The sequence below is a fragment of the Microtus oregoni genome, unplaced genomic scaffold (genome assembly GCF_018167655.1).
Source record: "Microtus oregoni isolate MIOR12 unplaced genomic scaffold, Mior012 000004F_ref0000308, whole genome shotgun sequence".
Classification (NCBI taxonomy): Eukaryota; Metazoa; Chordata; class Mammalia; order Rodentia; family Cricetidae; genus Microtus; species Microtus oregoni.
In genome coordinates this window covers 8515781-8531245 of record NW_024543063.1, presented here as the reverse complement: position 1 = coordinate 8531245, position 15465 = coordinate 8515781, and the positions used below count along the sequence as shown (strand labels likewise).

The following is a 15465-nucleotide window of genomic DNA, read 5'->3' as shown; positions in this document are numbered from 1 at the left end:
GTCAGATCTCAAAGATAGCCCTTTAACTAAGACCAAGCGCATGGTATCGGTAAAAGGGAAGTTTTCACTGAGTGACAGCTAGGTGTATGGATTTCTTTATCCCTGTTTCAGGTGAGAAGGTTATCTCTTGAAAAGCCACGCAGGTTTCATGTTGCTGGAGAACAGGATTTCTAGCCTGGGTCTTGTGTCTGATAAGGAGGAAACACTACCTGGAGGAAAAAAGTATGTGTGTAGTTGTGTGTGTGTGTGTGTGTGTGTGTGTGTGTGCGCGCGCGCACATGCACGCGTGCGTGTGTATATGTCTCTGTAATGATGGACTTGTGAGCTGACGTGAGCCCTTCTCCATAACTTCTTTTTGCTAGAGTATTTTATCGTGGCAGCAGAGAGAAAACCAGGGCAATGAATCCATTTGATTCTACCATTTTCGCGTTCTGGATTCAGATTTTTCAAGTCTCAAATTGTTCTTTTGTCCTCCGGCATCCCGGAGGTCCGGGGTCTTTTATCCATGGCCTATGGGTATCTGAAGGATCTGGAAGAATGAGCACCTGAGAAGGGATTTCCTCTCCGTGCCAACCTTTCCAGACACACACAGGACCTGGCAGGAAACTGCCCCATTCAGATCTTTGCCCTATTCCAAATGCCAGGTGTCCTTCACTCGCCTGCCTTGCCGGGGCAGGGTGGGAATCTGCTCACTATCCACAGAGACGGGTTCCCTCCTAGGGTCCATCCGTTCATTCCACTGGCCAGTGCCCCATGTCTGAGTTGTTTGTTCTTCCGAAATCCCTACGTGAAAGCTGACATTTCCCTGTACACTCAGAGGAAGTGTGGGGAGTCTTGTAACACCTCCCTCCCACGGTGGGCCTGTGTGTGCCTCCTGGGCAGCAATTCTTTAGTGTTCAAACTTATGAGTAACAGACCTGCCAGACTCCCTCTTTTAGTGCCTAGTACAGACACACCTGCACATTTCTGTGTCTGTGGGCACGCATGTACACACACACATGCACACGCGCACACACACACACACACACATCTACTCACATGCATGCACATGCACAGACCAATCTTAGAAACAGTAGAGTCAAGTCTCTACTGTGAGCAGAGCTTGCACGGCAACCCTTCTGGTGATGCTGTACTATGGCAGCTCCTAACTGCCTTCCTCTCCTGCCCTCCTCCTGCCTTCAACCTCTGTCCCTTTGGGCCTGTCTGGAATAGGAACAGGACTCTGCTGTGAAGGGCCCAGGCCATGGGTCTCTCAGTAGAATATGTGTCTGGCATGAAGACTCTGAGTTTACCGTTCCCTTGCTTCTCCCAGTCCACACCAGCTTACGTAAAGCCTTTGTTTTTCCAGAGCTTTTCTGTTGTGAAAAGAACCTCGTTAGGCTTCTTGGGAAGCACAGAACTGCACTGTGCGTCCTTGGGAGTGAGTCTCTGGGGATGGAGTCTCACTGCTATGCAGACAGAGCCAGGATGCGGGCACCCTCCCTTAGTCTCTCTTCATTCTGGGTAAAAATCATAACAATAAAACCCCGAGGATGAATGCCTCTCCCCAGCCTGGACTGAGTGGATTCTTTGTATGCCTTGGACAACTAACTTTCATCTTGGCTAGGTTCCTGGGACCAGGCTTGCCAGTGGGATGACCCCTTAATCTGCTTTCCTGAGCCCCATGGCACTAGGGTGCCAAAGTTAAGGCAAGCTTTGGCAAGCCAAAGTATGCATGTGCGTGACAAGGTCTGGGCGAGCCGGATCTGGGCTGCAAAGAGCACCCTCTCCCTGGGCGGCCTGCTTTTCACAGCCAGCACTCCCTGGTCCACCCTCAGCAGAGCAAACATGCCCCTCCCTCCTTGGTGGTGGTTGGGAAACCCCGGAGTTCAGGGGCTGAATCGCTTCATTAGCCGATGGTGGTTAACTGAAAGCAGTCTCCTGGATCTCTGATTCTTCCCCAGGCCCTCATCACGTGCTACCTAGAAGCACACTTCTCTAACCTTAATATCCTAAGGCAAGTAACAGATTATGTGTTGTAAGAGTATATTATAGAATTTGAAATATATGTGTCTTTGTCTTCACTTTCTGTCCAGAGCTTTACAAATGCCTGTAATTTCCAGAGGGATGGATGGGAGGAAAAAACTGTAAGGGTTCCTTATTTGTAACAAGCTGTTCGACTTTTTCTTTCTTTCTTTTTCTTTCTTTTTTGTAGCTTATGCTAAAGGGGGTAACTTTTGCAAAGTTTCAAAGGAGGGGAGCTGGGACCAACTTTGAGGTTAGAGGACAGGGCAGAGAAAGAGGCTGAAGGGTTGGGTGGATTACTGATCTGCAATAATGTAATCAATCCCGTGTATTGCACAATGAAGCCTGTGCGGCAAGCGCAGAGGGAGCGGGTTTGGAGAGCTGCCAGGTTGCTGAAGATGTGCGTGTTGCCCCAGAGGGCAGGGAATTTTCCTGTCCCTGCCCCCACACCCTTTGCACTTCTCCATCTGTGTCTTGTTGCACTGCTGCCGAGATCCACTGCAATAGCCATTAACCGAGTAACGCTAGTTCTAGGAGCCGTTCTAGAGAGCACGCAAAACCAAAAGGACGAGCCTCCGGTCTGTAGCCAAGCAGTCCAGGAGCTGAGGGTGTCTGTAGTAGAGACAGTCTTGTGGGACTAAGCCCTTAACTCGAGGGATTTGTCAACTCTGTTAAGTGCTGCTAAGTGCTGGCCAGCGTTGAATCATACTTACCAGCTGGGTAGGAGGACAGCCCCCTCCCCCCACCCCCGCCGCCCGCCGGCGCAGTCTGGTAACACAAGTGCTGTGTGGATGGATGCCTTAGGGAAAAAGTTGGTTTTTCCCTTATACGTAAGTCTGAGAGTCGGGTACAAGCTCCTCAAAAGGGAGCTGGTTCTGTGTTTGTTTTTCCTTGAGTGAACCTTCACTACGTGAATGGAAATAAAGCACATGGGTAAAATGGATAGCAAAGCTAGCCTATTCTCCCGCGGATGCGTACTGAGAGCCTCCGCTATACCAGACACAATCTGGGTTCTGCAGAGACAGCAGAGAGTAAGAAGAGCATTGATTGACCCTTCCCTGCGCATGCTCCTGGGAGTCGGGAAGCGAGTAGTCGGGAGAAACAATAATGTACATCATTGATCCTGCCCTGCGCATGCTCCTGGGAGTCGGGGAGAGAGTAGTCGGGAGAAACAATAATGTACATCATTGATCCTGCCCTGCGCATGCTCCTGGCAGCCCGGGGAGATATAGTAAATGCACAATAAGTGAGATAATGATAGCAAAGAAGGGAAGCAGCTCCAGAGTGACAGGCTGGGCTGTTTGACTGTGGGCTTACCAGGGAGGATATCACAGATGGGACATTAGCAGAAAAGAAAGGGGATGCAACATCCTGATTATTATGCATATTGTCTAGGGGGAGTGTCTTAGGGCTTTATTGTTGTCTAGATGCACGATGACCATGACAACTCTTATAAAGGAAAACCTTTATTTGGGGCTGGCTTACACAGACACGATGCTGGAGAAGGAGCTGAGAGTTCTATATCTGAATTAGCAGGTGTCAGGGAAAGAGAGAGACACTGTGCCAGGCTTGAGCATCTGAAACCTCAAAGCCCACCCCCAGTGACATGCTTTCCCTGACAAGGCCACTTGTTTGAATCCTTTTAAATAATAGTGCCGCTCTCTATGAGCCTTCAGGGACCATTTTCATTTAAACCACCTCAAGGAGGGTAGAAAGCTGCAGACCCCTGGTCACATCTGACCTGAGCTGGACTGTCAGGGGAACATGCTAATCATGTTTGTTCACTGTAGATGTCACTCTTCAGGGCTCTGTCACGTCATGGAAATCAGTGACATGCATCAATAAGAAAGGCTTGGGCCATTAGTCAGAATGTTTATCTACCCTTAATAGCAAACAAATTGTTTCAAAATACATTCTAGGTGCCCTGTGGCTTTTTGAGCCCATTTTAGGACACGTGAAAGGCTATGCTGTTCTCATAGTGGTGCTGAAACGGTTATTTACTTTTCCCAGGTGCATCTTCTCCTAAAGGGTACTGTAGAATTTTCTGGAAGCTACAAGGGTATGTGATTTTGCATTAGAACAAATGAAGAAGGAGATTAGATTTTTCAGCTGTTACCTAGGAGGTCAGACACTAAAGGAACATGGGAAAACATCAAACAAAACCACTCTTTGACAAATTTCTAGCCCCCAGTTGATGCATGTTAGCAAGATGGGTTTATTCTTGCTTGTATAGCTTAACTAGGAGATGTTTGTGTGTGTCTGAGTATGCCAACTTTAATTTCTCTTTTCTTTCTTTTTTTTTTTTTTTTTTGCTTTGTTTTTTTGAGACAGGGTTTCTCTGTAGCTTTGGAGCCTGTCCTGGAACTAGCTCTTGTAGACCAGGCTGGCCTCGAACTCACAGAGATCTGCCTGCCTCTGCCTCCCGAGTGCTGGGATTAAAGGCATGCACCACCACTTTAATTTCTGAAGTGGTCCCTTTGACTACATGAACCCACACAAACACTGTAAAGGCTGCAGTGGAAAGGTTCTGAAGGCCTTTGGCTTAGTGTCTCCCAGGTCAGCTTCCTGAAACACTCACTCTATCTGAGGCGCTATCCTGATTCTAGAATTGTGAATAAAATCGACTTAGGTTCTTTTTTTAAAATTTGGTTTTGAGATTTTTATTTATTTTAATTTTATGTGTATGAGTGTTTGCTTATATGTAAATCTGTGTGCCATGAGCTTGCACTGTCCGCAGAGATCAGAAGAAGGTATCAGAGCCCTGGAGCTGGAGTTACAGTTTTCAGCTGCCCAAGGGAGCTGGGAATCAAACTCGGGTCCCCTAGAAGAGCAGTCAGTGCTCTTAACTGCTGAGACTTGTCTTCTGGCTTGATCCTGTTTTCGAGGCCAACACTCACGTACTCCAGGCTGTCCTCAAACTTACCACTAGCTGAGGATGACCTTGAACTTCTGATCCTTCTGTCTCCACCTGCCTGATGCAAGGATTATTGACTTGACAAGCGTTCTACCAGCTGAGCTTCATCCCTGGCCTTTAATTAGCTTTTTTTTAAGATTTATTTATTCTTATGTGTATTGGTGTTTTGTCTGCATGTCTGTGTGAGGGTGCCCGTTCCTCTGGAACTGGAGTTAGAGACAGTTATGAACCACCATGGCAGTGCTGGGAATTGAACTCAGGTCCTCTAGAAGAGCAGTCAGTGCTCCTAACCACTGAGCCATCTCTCCAGCCCCTCAATTAAGTTTTCCATTTCCCACAGTTTAATGATCGTGACGAAATTCTAAGTCCAATAGTTTGTGAGCAGCTGAGCTGCTAATTTTGAAGAAGCTAATTTTGGCTTGCTTTCAAAAGCTGCAAGGGTAACAAGAAATATCCTTTGCTTAGGCAGTATCCTCAGTGTCTTGCACATATGCTGGTTGTAACTGTGTTCTGAGTTTGTACCGTGTGAGAAGATGGGTGGGGGTTAAGGCCTAACTTGCATATCCCCCTCTCCAAAAAAAAAAACAACATTGAAGTCGATGCTCAGGTCAACCTCTGAAGTGGACCTTAGATACGGTCATTGCAGATGGGGGTAGTGAAGAGGAGATCCTTAGGATGGGTCCTAGCATAGTAAGACTGGCATCCTTATAAAGGTAGGGTTGTATGGATCCAAAGACACACAGGAGAAGGTGAAGATTAAGAATTTGGCGGACAGGGCTCTATGTTGCTCTGGACATTATGTCCTCTTTTAAGTTAGTGCTTTCTTCCTGTTGTGAACAAAGTTGGCAAGAAAGTGTCAAAGCATTGAGAGAGAGAGAGAGAGAGAGAGCGAGCCATTCCTCCACTGACCTTATGTGGCACAGTTCTGCGGTGGGGGGGTGACCCCCACTCCAGGTTGTCCTTTAGCAGCAGCAAAGATCCCCTGGAGAGGAAGAGGTCTATTAGTGGAGATAAAGCTAAGAAACCTAGACTCTCCAAGGAAGGTTGATAAGCTATGAAAAGTGAGTTATGTGCTTAAAATTGGTTAAATATTAATTTTTCTTCCTTTGTAGTCGAGGGCATGATTCAGAGCAAGGGAGAGGAAGGCGTGGAGTATTAAAATCACTGGGTGCGTTAGAGGGAGTAGCTCAGAGTGCTGTGGCTTCAGGAGTGTTCACTGTTGTTGCTTTAACTTCCTCTAGGATGGCTTGTCTCCCTGCTGCTGCTCAGAGAGTTCCTGCAGGGTTTCTCTTCTTAGTGCTTTGGGGCTCGGTTCTAGGTGACAAGCTGCTGGTGGTCCCCCAGGATGGAAGCCACTGGCTTAGCATGAAGGAGATAGTGGAGCATCTCAGTCAGAGGGGGCATGACATCACGGTGCTAGTACCAGAAATCAGTTTGCTTTTGGGCGAATCCAAATACTACAAGAGGAAAATCTTCCCGGTGTCCTATGACCTTGAAGAGCTGCAGACCCGTTACCGCACCTTTGGGAACAACCACTTTGCTCCCCGTTCCCAGCTGATGGCTCCTTTCAGAGAGTACAACAACAACATGGTTATCATCGACCTATGCTATTTCAACTGCCAGAGCCTTCTAAAGGACTCCGCCACCCTCAGCTTCCTCAGGGAGAGCAAGTTTGATGCTCTGTTCACAGACCCGGCCATGCCCTGCGGTGTGATCCTGGCTGAGTATCTGAAGCTGCCCTCCGTCTACCTCTTCAGAGGTTTCCCATGCTCTCTGGAGCACATGCATGGACAAAGTCCAAGCCCCGTGTCCTACGTTCCCAGATTCTATACCAAATTTTCCGATCGCATGACATTCCCCCAAAGGGTGGCCAACTTCATTGTTAACCTCGCGGAGAACTACGTATTTTATTGTCTGTATTCAAAGTATGAAGCTCTTGCCTCAGATCTCCTCGAGAGAGATGTGTCCCTACCGGCCTTACACCAGAACTCTCTGTGGCTGTTACGGTATGACTTTGTCTTCGAATTCCCCAGGCCAGTCATGCCCAACATGATCTTCATTGGAGGCACCAACTGCAAGAAGAAGGAAAAACTCTCTCAGGTGGGTGGACTCCTGTCTCCTGGTGGCATCATTTCTTCACAGACAGGTGTGACTCTCGTCAGCTGGGGCCCCCTCTTCCGTATTTGGCATCGTCGCTGGGAAGTCGGTCACGTGACACAGTAGTAGGCAAGGGAATGCTGGGATCAGAGCAGCAAAGATGTGTGTTCTTGAGGCTGGATGAAGACAGGGTTCTTGCTTGGGTCAGTGATCTGGTGACAGTCTCAGAACCTCTGAATGAGCCTTAGAAACCTTTAGTCCACAGAGGTGGAAATTTGACTCAGAGCACCTATTCAGACCGAAACACTTTCAACCAGCTTATTCCATGGTCAGAAGTCAGCCAACAAAAGTCCGAGGTTATAGCTCCCAAAGTCTTGCTTTCACAGGAGCCTGGTAAGCATGGTCAGTACAGTATTAAAGGGATATTGACAACTATGGAGGTATGTGTGACAGGATGTAAGTGACTTCTAAAATCTGATCATTTGTCCTCTGGCCTTTATCAGAAAGATGTGGTGGTCCAAACAAGCATCTCTTTATGGCTTAGGATATGCAACTACTTTGGAAATCATAATGTGCATTTTTAATTCAGCTGAAGGGCATCAGGCCACTCCTGTCTTTTATCTAGGATTTCCGTCTGAGGAGAAAACCCTCCAGTGGACCCGAGAGCCTATCCCAGACTTTCTCACCTGCTGCAATGGGCATGCTTTGAGCCAGGGGCACTGGTGGAGGCACAGTGTGCTGCAATCATTGTCAAGATCGGATTTGGGTCTTGGGATGTAGCTAAATGGGAGCAACCTCGTGTTTACCTAGCATGTGTGTGGCCCTGGGTTCAAGTCCCATCTCAGTAAAAAGAAAAGCAAAGGAAAGAAGGATGTAGGGACAGAAGAAGAAAGGAAGGAAAGGAAAGGGAAAGGAAGGGAAGGGAAGGAGAGAGGGAGGGAAGGAGGGAGGGAGGGAGGGAGGAAGGAAAGAAGTAAGAAAGGAAGAAAGGAAGGAAGGAGGAAGGAAGGAAGGAAGGAAGGAAGGAGGAAGGAAGGAAGGAAGGAAGGAAGGAGGAAGGAAGGAAGGAAGGAAGGAAGGAGGAAGGAAGGAAGGAAGGAAGGAAGGAGGAAGGAAGGAAGGAGGAGGAGGGAAGGGAGGAGGAAAGGAAGGAAGGAGAAGGAAGGAGGGAAGGAAGAAGGAAGGAGGGAAGGGAAGGAAGAAAGGAAGAAGGAAGGAGGGAAGGAAAATTTCATTTGTTTAAAAGAATATACTGCTCTGGTCTACCACGGGGTCACAAACCTGTGTTCTGAGCACTCAGGACACTCAAAGAAGCTGAAGTGGGTGGGGTGGCTGATGTAATCGGGGACAGCCTGGAAATGGGAGAATGAGGGAAGGGTGAAGGACAAAAGGGAGGCAGGGGAGGGAAGGAGGGAAGGGGAAAAAAAAGAAGAGAGAGGGAGATGGAGAACCGGGGAAGAGATGGGGAAGGACCGAGAGGGCAGAGGTCACACTGGAGAGGATATCTTTAAGCCTGGGTCTCCAGCTCATAGAAGCCTGGGTCTGCAGCTCACAGAGCACTCTCCCCGGGGTGCACCCCCCACCGAAGTGCTGATTCATCCCAACGGTGCACTTTTTAAAGCCCTCATTTAACCCAGTGTCTACCATGCCGGTGATGTGTGGCTACTTTCTTTGGAGATTGCAAAACGTTTTGGCTTTGAATTTCTGTTAATCAGTTATAAATGCTGGAGTGAGTCCAGGTTCCCACTCGGTGTCCAGCATCAGTGTCCAAATAGCTAGAAATTTAGCAATAATTTAGGTAATACTGGCTCAGATGTATGTCTTCAAGTTTTTAAAAAATGTTTTACGTATTTTTTTTATCTTTCTGCTTTAAGTGAGTTACCAAAAAAAAAAAAAAGAAAAAAACCCTCAAATATAATTTGTATACCATATAGACTCACTCATTGAATGTTTACAAGTAATGATTTTTGTCCTGGTTTTCTCTCTATTGTGTAATAAGGCACACTGACCAGTAGCAGCTTAGGGGAGGAAAGGGTTTCTTTGGCTTACATTTCTAAGCCACAGTCCATCATGGAGGGCAGTCAGGACAAGAACTCAAGCAGAAACCCTCAGGGGAAGTTGCTTGCCAGCTCACTCAGGCCCAGGATTTCCCTGGACAGGTGAGCCTCAGCTGTCCAAGAAAGGCTCTGCCCTGGCACAGTGAGCTGGCTACCCCCACATCAGCTAACATCAAGAAACCCTCCCACAGACCAACCTGGCCTAGGCAATCCCTCAACTGAGACTCTCTTTTCAGGTGACTTTAGGTTGTTTCAAGTTGATAGAGTGAAGGAAGACAGTTTGTGTGTTTTATGCCCACAGACTTGTTAACAATCACCCGTGTCATTTGGCAATCCCAAAGACCTCCTTAACCCTAACCTTAGCCTTTCAACCTTTGCTTCCTGTCTCCATGGACTTTGGCATATCTTGGAAATTTCAAAAAGAATTTGTGGGGTTGTTTGTTTGTTTTTGTTTCTCAAGACAGGGTTTCTCTGTAGCTTTGAAGCCTGTCCTGGAACTCACTCTTGTAGACCAGGCTGGCCTCCAACTCACAGAGATCCGCCTGCCTCTGCTTCCCAAGTACTGGGATTAAAGGCGTGCGCAGCCACTGCCCAGAGAATTTGTAGTCTTTTTTTTTTTTATCAGCTTTCTTTGTATGTTTTTAAAGTTCATCCATGTTGCAGCATGTAGCAGTACATCACTTTTCTGAATGAATAATATTATGGGTATAAATATCTCATATTTTATCAGTTTATCAACATTTGAGTTTCTACAATTTGAATAGTTTCCATTATTAAGAAAAGTGTTGTTATGAACATTTTGGTACAAATCTTTGATTACATTGTTATTCTTTTGGATATATATTCAGGAGTGGAGTTGCTGGGCCATCTAACAATTTCATGTTTAAGTTATTGATTTCTTTCACAGTTGTTTCACCATTTTACATTCTCACTAGTAATGAATGGAAGGTTCTAGTTTCTCAGCATCTTTGCCAACACTTGTTATTTTCCTCTTAAAATTTGCGGCCATCCTAGTAGGTAAGAATGCTATAGAGTTTTTAATTTCCTTTCCATAATGGCTCAAGAGTCGCCATCTTTTCGACTGCTTATTGGCCATTTTCATGTCTTTTTGGGAGGGTGGGGAGTCAAGGCCATTGCGTGTCTCTAAACCATTTCTATACTTGTGGTTAAGCTGTAATGTATGTAGAATGTATCCATCCTACATAGAACTCTCTTACCAGGTTACTTTTCTTTGTAGTTTCCCTTTTTATGTGTACGTGTATGAGATGTTGTATGAGATGTGCATGTATGCACACATGCATCTGAGTGTAGGTACGAGGGTGCCCATGCAGAGGTCAAAGGACAACCTTTCTACTCTGCGTGAGACAGGATTGACGATTGCTCACTGCTGTAGATGACGGGCTAGACAACCCATGAACTCTTTGGATGCATTTGTCCCCGCCTCCCATCTCTCTGCAGATGTGCTGGGGTTACAGATGAACGCATCCACATCTGGTATCACATGGCTTTTGGGGATCTGAGCTCCAGTCCTCGGGCTTGTTCCTGTAAACACTCTGCCTAGTGAGCTGGCTTTCCTTTACATCCCTGATACCATCTTTACGGGAGCATTAAAGGGTCTGTTTAGAGAACGTGGGGCAGGCTTCTGCGCGTTTGGGTCCTCTTGAACAGCCTTCAACACTGTCTTGTACTTTCCATTTAAGACTCGCACTTTAATCTATTACTTAAATATTTTATTTATGAGCATTTGTGCATGCGTCTGTGTGGAGGTGTAGTGTGTGTGTGTGTGTGTGTGTGTGTGTGTGTGTGTGGAGGGTACCAGCAGAAGCCAGAAGAGGGAGTAGGAGCCTCTGCAGCTGAAGGAACAGGTAATTTTGAGCCACCGGAAATAGTTGCTAGGTACCAAACTCTGGTCATCTGAAAGAGCAGCAAGTGCATTTTAGTTTTAGGTGTCATTTTAAGTGGGATTGTTCCATTTTGATTTTGAATTACATATTACCAGTATATAGAAATATAATCAATTTTTGGATAATGGTCATGCACCTTGTAACCTTGCTGGATTGATTTGACATTTGTAGTGGACTTCTTAGGATTTTCTAAATAGAAGATCATGTGTGCTGTAGAGATGTAGTTCTTCCTTTCCAGCCTGAGAGGATTCTTATTTGTTTGTTTGTTTTTGCTGCTGAATTGCCTAGTTAGATTGTATGAGGAAGGAAGATGTCCTTTCTTTGCTCCCAATTGCAGAGGGAGAGCATTTGACATTTCACCTTTACATGCTATACCTAGAGATATTTGGGTAGATCCTCGGATTAAAACATTGAGATAATTTCCAACTGTCACTAATTTGTTTTGTATTCTTACGATACAGGGGCTTCTGGATTTTGTCAAATGCAATTCTTGTGTCTGTTAAGTTCACCCCATGGTTTTCTTTGCTCTACAAAGTGTAGTACAACAGTTGTCTTAGGCCAACTTTGTCTTTTGGGGACAATACTATTGTAACTATGATTATCCTATTCTGACCCTTCTTATGTGTTGCTATATTTGTTCTGACATTATTTTGCTGAGGATTTCTGTGTACATATTCAGGAAAGGCATTGGAAGGTTTATACATTTTAAACATGCATTTTACAATGATTTATCTAGTGTAGGGTGAGGGTGCACACACTATGGGTGTGCATGTGGACACCAAGGGGACAGCTTGCGGGAATTAATTCTGTCACCATGTGTGTTCTGGGGTTGAACTCCATTAGTCAGGCTTGATGGCCAGCACCAATGTGCTGAGTTCTATCTCAATGAAACAATTTGATCTTCGCAGGATGGCCTTGTAGGATGAGCTGGAAATGTTCTCTCCTCCCCGACTGCTGTGAAGGATTAGAGCTGCTTGTGTGCTTTGTTCCTGTTTTCTTCTTCCAGATTAATAGTTGACCAAAGTGCCACTGAGGTAATTTAGTGGCAAAACCCCCGTAATGGAATAAATAGGTACTCTCTTGCAGGCCTGTTCCCATCCCTCTACATGTCCATCTGAAAGGTGCTTACTGGATATAGTTTTGGGGCCTGGGATGCTTCACCCACAATGGAGAAGCACTTTCTAGAGTGCTATGTCTTGAAGGCTTCCAGGGTTTGGTGCTCCCTCCCATCGGCAACTCTGGATGACCCTGTAGACAGGCCTTCTCTCTGCTGCTCTTGCACGCCCCCTGGTGGATATCCCCCTTTCCTGCTTTCACATGGGACTGTTCCTGGGACCAGGCTGCTTTTAATTCACTCTCCTGTCTGCACAAGGGTCAGTTCAGGCTGGACCCCCCCCCCCCCCAAGATATGCCTCCACTTCTTTGAAGAGCACAGCATGGCTGTGCCACACTTCCTTCTGTAATTTTCTCTATGCTGGGGATGAAACTCAGGCCCCTGGTGTGGCACACGAGGCTTTGTTACAGGTTGGATTGGGATTGCAATTGCAAGGTGAGGGAAAGAAGGAAGGGAGGGAGGGAGGAAGGAAGGAGTTGAGGACTATACCCCAGGCCCTTCAAATTTTGCTCATTTAGACAAACTATCTCAGTTGCATTTGGTCATGTATTACCCAGGTAGAAGAAAGCAGGAACACAGTTTTACACCTTTGAATACCTCCTAGGACACAGAAGGTTAAAAATACAGTTAAGAGTGAGCTGGGGTCCAGGACCCTTGGCCCTGAAGACTTGGATATTCTCTGAGTGCTTCCGGCAGCCAGCTCCTGCACTTCCTTTCCTCTGACCCTCATGACTTTTCGTTCTTCTCCGGCCTCAGGTATAACCGATCCATCTTGCTGTCTTCATTCACCACCCCATTCTTTTTCCTTCCTTCTGGAGGCTCCTGTACTGTTTAGCTTCGTTGTTTTTAGCTGTCGACAGGCTGGCAGGACCTTTCTGCAGCCTGGACTGCAGGCACTCAACTACAGCTGCCTCTGTTGCCTCTTCCATGTTGCTCACTCAGCCCTCACTACTGAGAGTTGGCCCGGCCCCTAAGACCACACAAGAAAAGGCATTCCACACAAGAAAAGGCATTCCACACGAGGTTGGCCATGAGACAGCTCCCCAAGGGAGCCTGAGCCGCCCAAGGCGTTTGAGCCAATCCTAGCCTGCTTTGCCTCTTTAGTCATTTGAACGGACCAATCACAACCTTGCCTCCTTTGCACCAATCACAGCAGCTCTTCTGCCAGGCCTAGGGGCGTGCTAGCCAGGCGGCTTGGGTTGAACCCAGGCTGGGTGATCAAGAGTTCATTGGAGTTCGTGGTTATGAAAGCAAATCCTCTGGCAAAAACAACCCTGCACGGACCTGGTTGAAGCTTTGTCTCCAGGAGCCAAGGCAGCCAGCTGCAGTCTTTGTACTGCGGTGTCTCGAGGCTTTCACGGAGTGTTGATCAGCCTGCTGCTGTTTTGGGGCTAGTCTGTCTGGATGTTAGACAATAGTCCCGTTGCTCAAGGTCAGCAGGCCAGCGTGAAGAGTCCATCAGCTGCTAATGAGGGCGTAGGTTTGCCTTACCCCCCCTTCCAGCACTTGCTTTATTTTCTGAAAACTAAATATCAGAGAGAATTTTAGAATTTGTTTATCATTAAAACTGCAGTGATTCTGTCTCTGCCTCCCCAGTGCTGGGATTAAAGGTGTGTGCTACCATACCACACTTTGAACTCACAGAGATCTGCCTGTCTCTGCCTCCCAGGCATTGGGATTAAAGGTGTGTACCACCACACCCAACTACTCTCTTTTTTATTTTAAGGACTTTAACCTTTTTTTTCAAGCCTGCATATATTTTTTAACACACTGTAAAACATTTAGAGGTTTTCTTTCTCTTTGAATCTCTCGTTACTGCATTTCTCTCTTTTTCTGACCACATGAGTCTTTAATTTGCTAAGCAACCTGGATAGGACTAAAGCCATAGCTTTGACGGCTGGATCCAGCCCATTCCTTAGCTTTCCAGCCTCATGGTAGAGGTACTGGCTAGAGCCATGTTTATTGCCACAACTCTATGGCATTTCAAGGTCTTTGCCAGCAAGCAAGCTGCAACAGTGTGTCCACAAACAACACTCAAATGCTCTCTCTGTGGCTGGACCTCCTGTCTCAAAGAGTCAGAGTTTGCACTGGCAGGATGGCCCAGAAAGCAGGCATTTTAAGATGGCACAGCTTTTTTCCTGCTATTGCTGAAAACCAAAAAGCGTGCAGTCAGCTTTTATCAACACCATTTAAGAGTTTCGTGGCAGGACCTCTTAAAGAGCTTTAGGGTTTTGCAACTAAAGCTGAGTCAGGAAGCCTCTCTTAAATGAGAGCACTTGCCTCTAGCAAGTTGAGCAGACCCAAAAAATTGCTGCTACCAAGAAGCCATGCTTTACTCTATTCTTTTCTGTCTAGAATTATTTCCCAGGCTCTCTCAGGTTTTATGTTGATTCAGTTGTCCACATAGGTGCCATTTTGTAGCATGAGGGCCTGCTAGTTGGGGTTTCTATCCTGCCCAGACCATAGAAGAAGCAGGATGTGACTTGCCCCGCTGAAAAAGGTACTGAGCCATGTGGCTAACATAGATAAGAAAGATGGGCTAATGTAAGTTTTATAAGAGCTAATAGGAAGCTTGAGCTAATGGGCCAATCAGTTTATAATTAATATAGATCTCTGTGTAATTTCTTTGGGGGTTACTGGCTGTGGGAACTGGGTAGGACAGAAACTCCAACTAGCAGGTCCTCATGCTACAGAGTCCGGATCACAAACCCCAGCAGAAGCCCAGATTAATGTCTACACACTGCTAAACAGAATGCAGAAGGCCACAGCCCTCAGCATTCAGAGTAGAGCTTCTCATTTGGTGAGATCCTAGATGCTTGTTTGTCTCCCTTTGGTCCCAAGGTGAGCAGTCCATGGGAACAGAATGCTGTGTCAACTCACTGTGTGTAACTGCCTGAGCTGGACTTGTCCGAGTGTGCTTTAGATAGCAATAGCTCTTATTCCACTGTGTGGATTTAAAATTCTGAATAGTCCCCTCCATAGATTCATGTCACGGGATCTTGAGTTTGGGTTCCTTCCTGCTAATCCCATCAGTGACAGCAGCCAGCACCTGCTAATAGTGTTCCCAGTCATTGCGGATCAATCTCTTAGTGCAGTATATGAAACAAGCCAGAAGGACAATGGCACCTCTTTGCTTTGTTCAAGTTGTTTTTAGCCATCGTCTCTGTTTTATAATGTACCAGGTGCCTCTTGAGAATGGGAAAAGAGACTTACTTACAAGTCACCAAATAGACCTTTTGCAGCTGTGACAAGGGCTGAAGAGAAGTAGGTTAACGTAAGAAAGGTTAGCTTTGACGCGTGGGTTGAGAAGCATCTGTTCCTAGAAGGCTGGTTCCCCGCATTCTCTGGCCTTTGGCCTTTGGCAAGGCAGAAACA

At 46.5% G+C, this 15465-nt stretch overlaps 1 protein-coding gene across 5 annotated transcripts in view; it reads left to right on the top strand.

Annotated features, from left to right (window-relative positions):
- Window positions 1–15465, top strand: part of LOC121447552 (UDP-glucuronosyltransferase 1-6) — a 135731-nt gene that overhangs the window by 81716 nt on the left and 38550 nt on the right. The window contains exons 1-2 of one of the 5 annotated variants that reach the window (XM_041650857.1): window positions 1870–1996; window positions 6160–7018. The exons of the other annotated variants lie outside the window; for them this stretch is intronic. Of the exons in view, the coding sequence (XP_041506791.1) occupies window positions 6161–7018 (858 nt within the window). The 5' untranslated portion in view covers window positions 1870–1996; window position 6160. Of the gene's footprint in view, window positions 1–1869; window positions 1997–6159; window positions 7019–15465 lie in introns of those variants that run through there. 5 annotated transcript variants of the gene reach the window in all.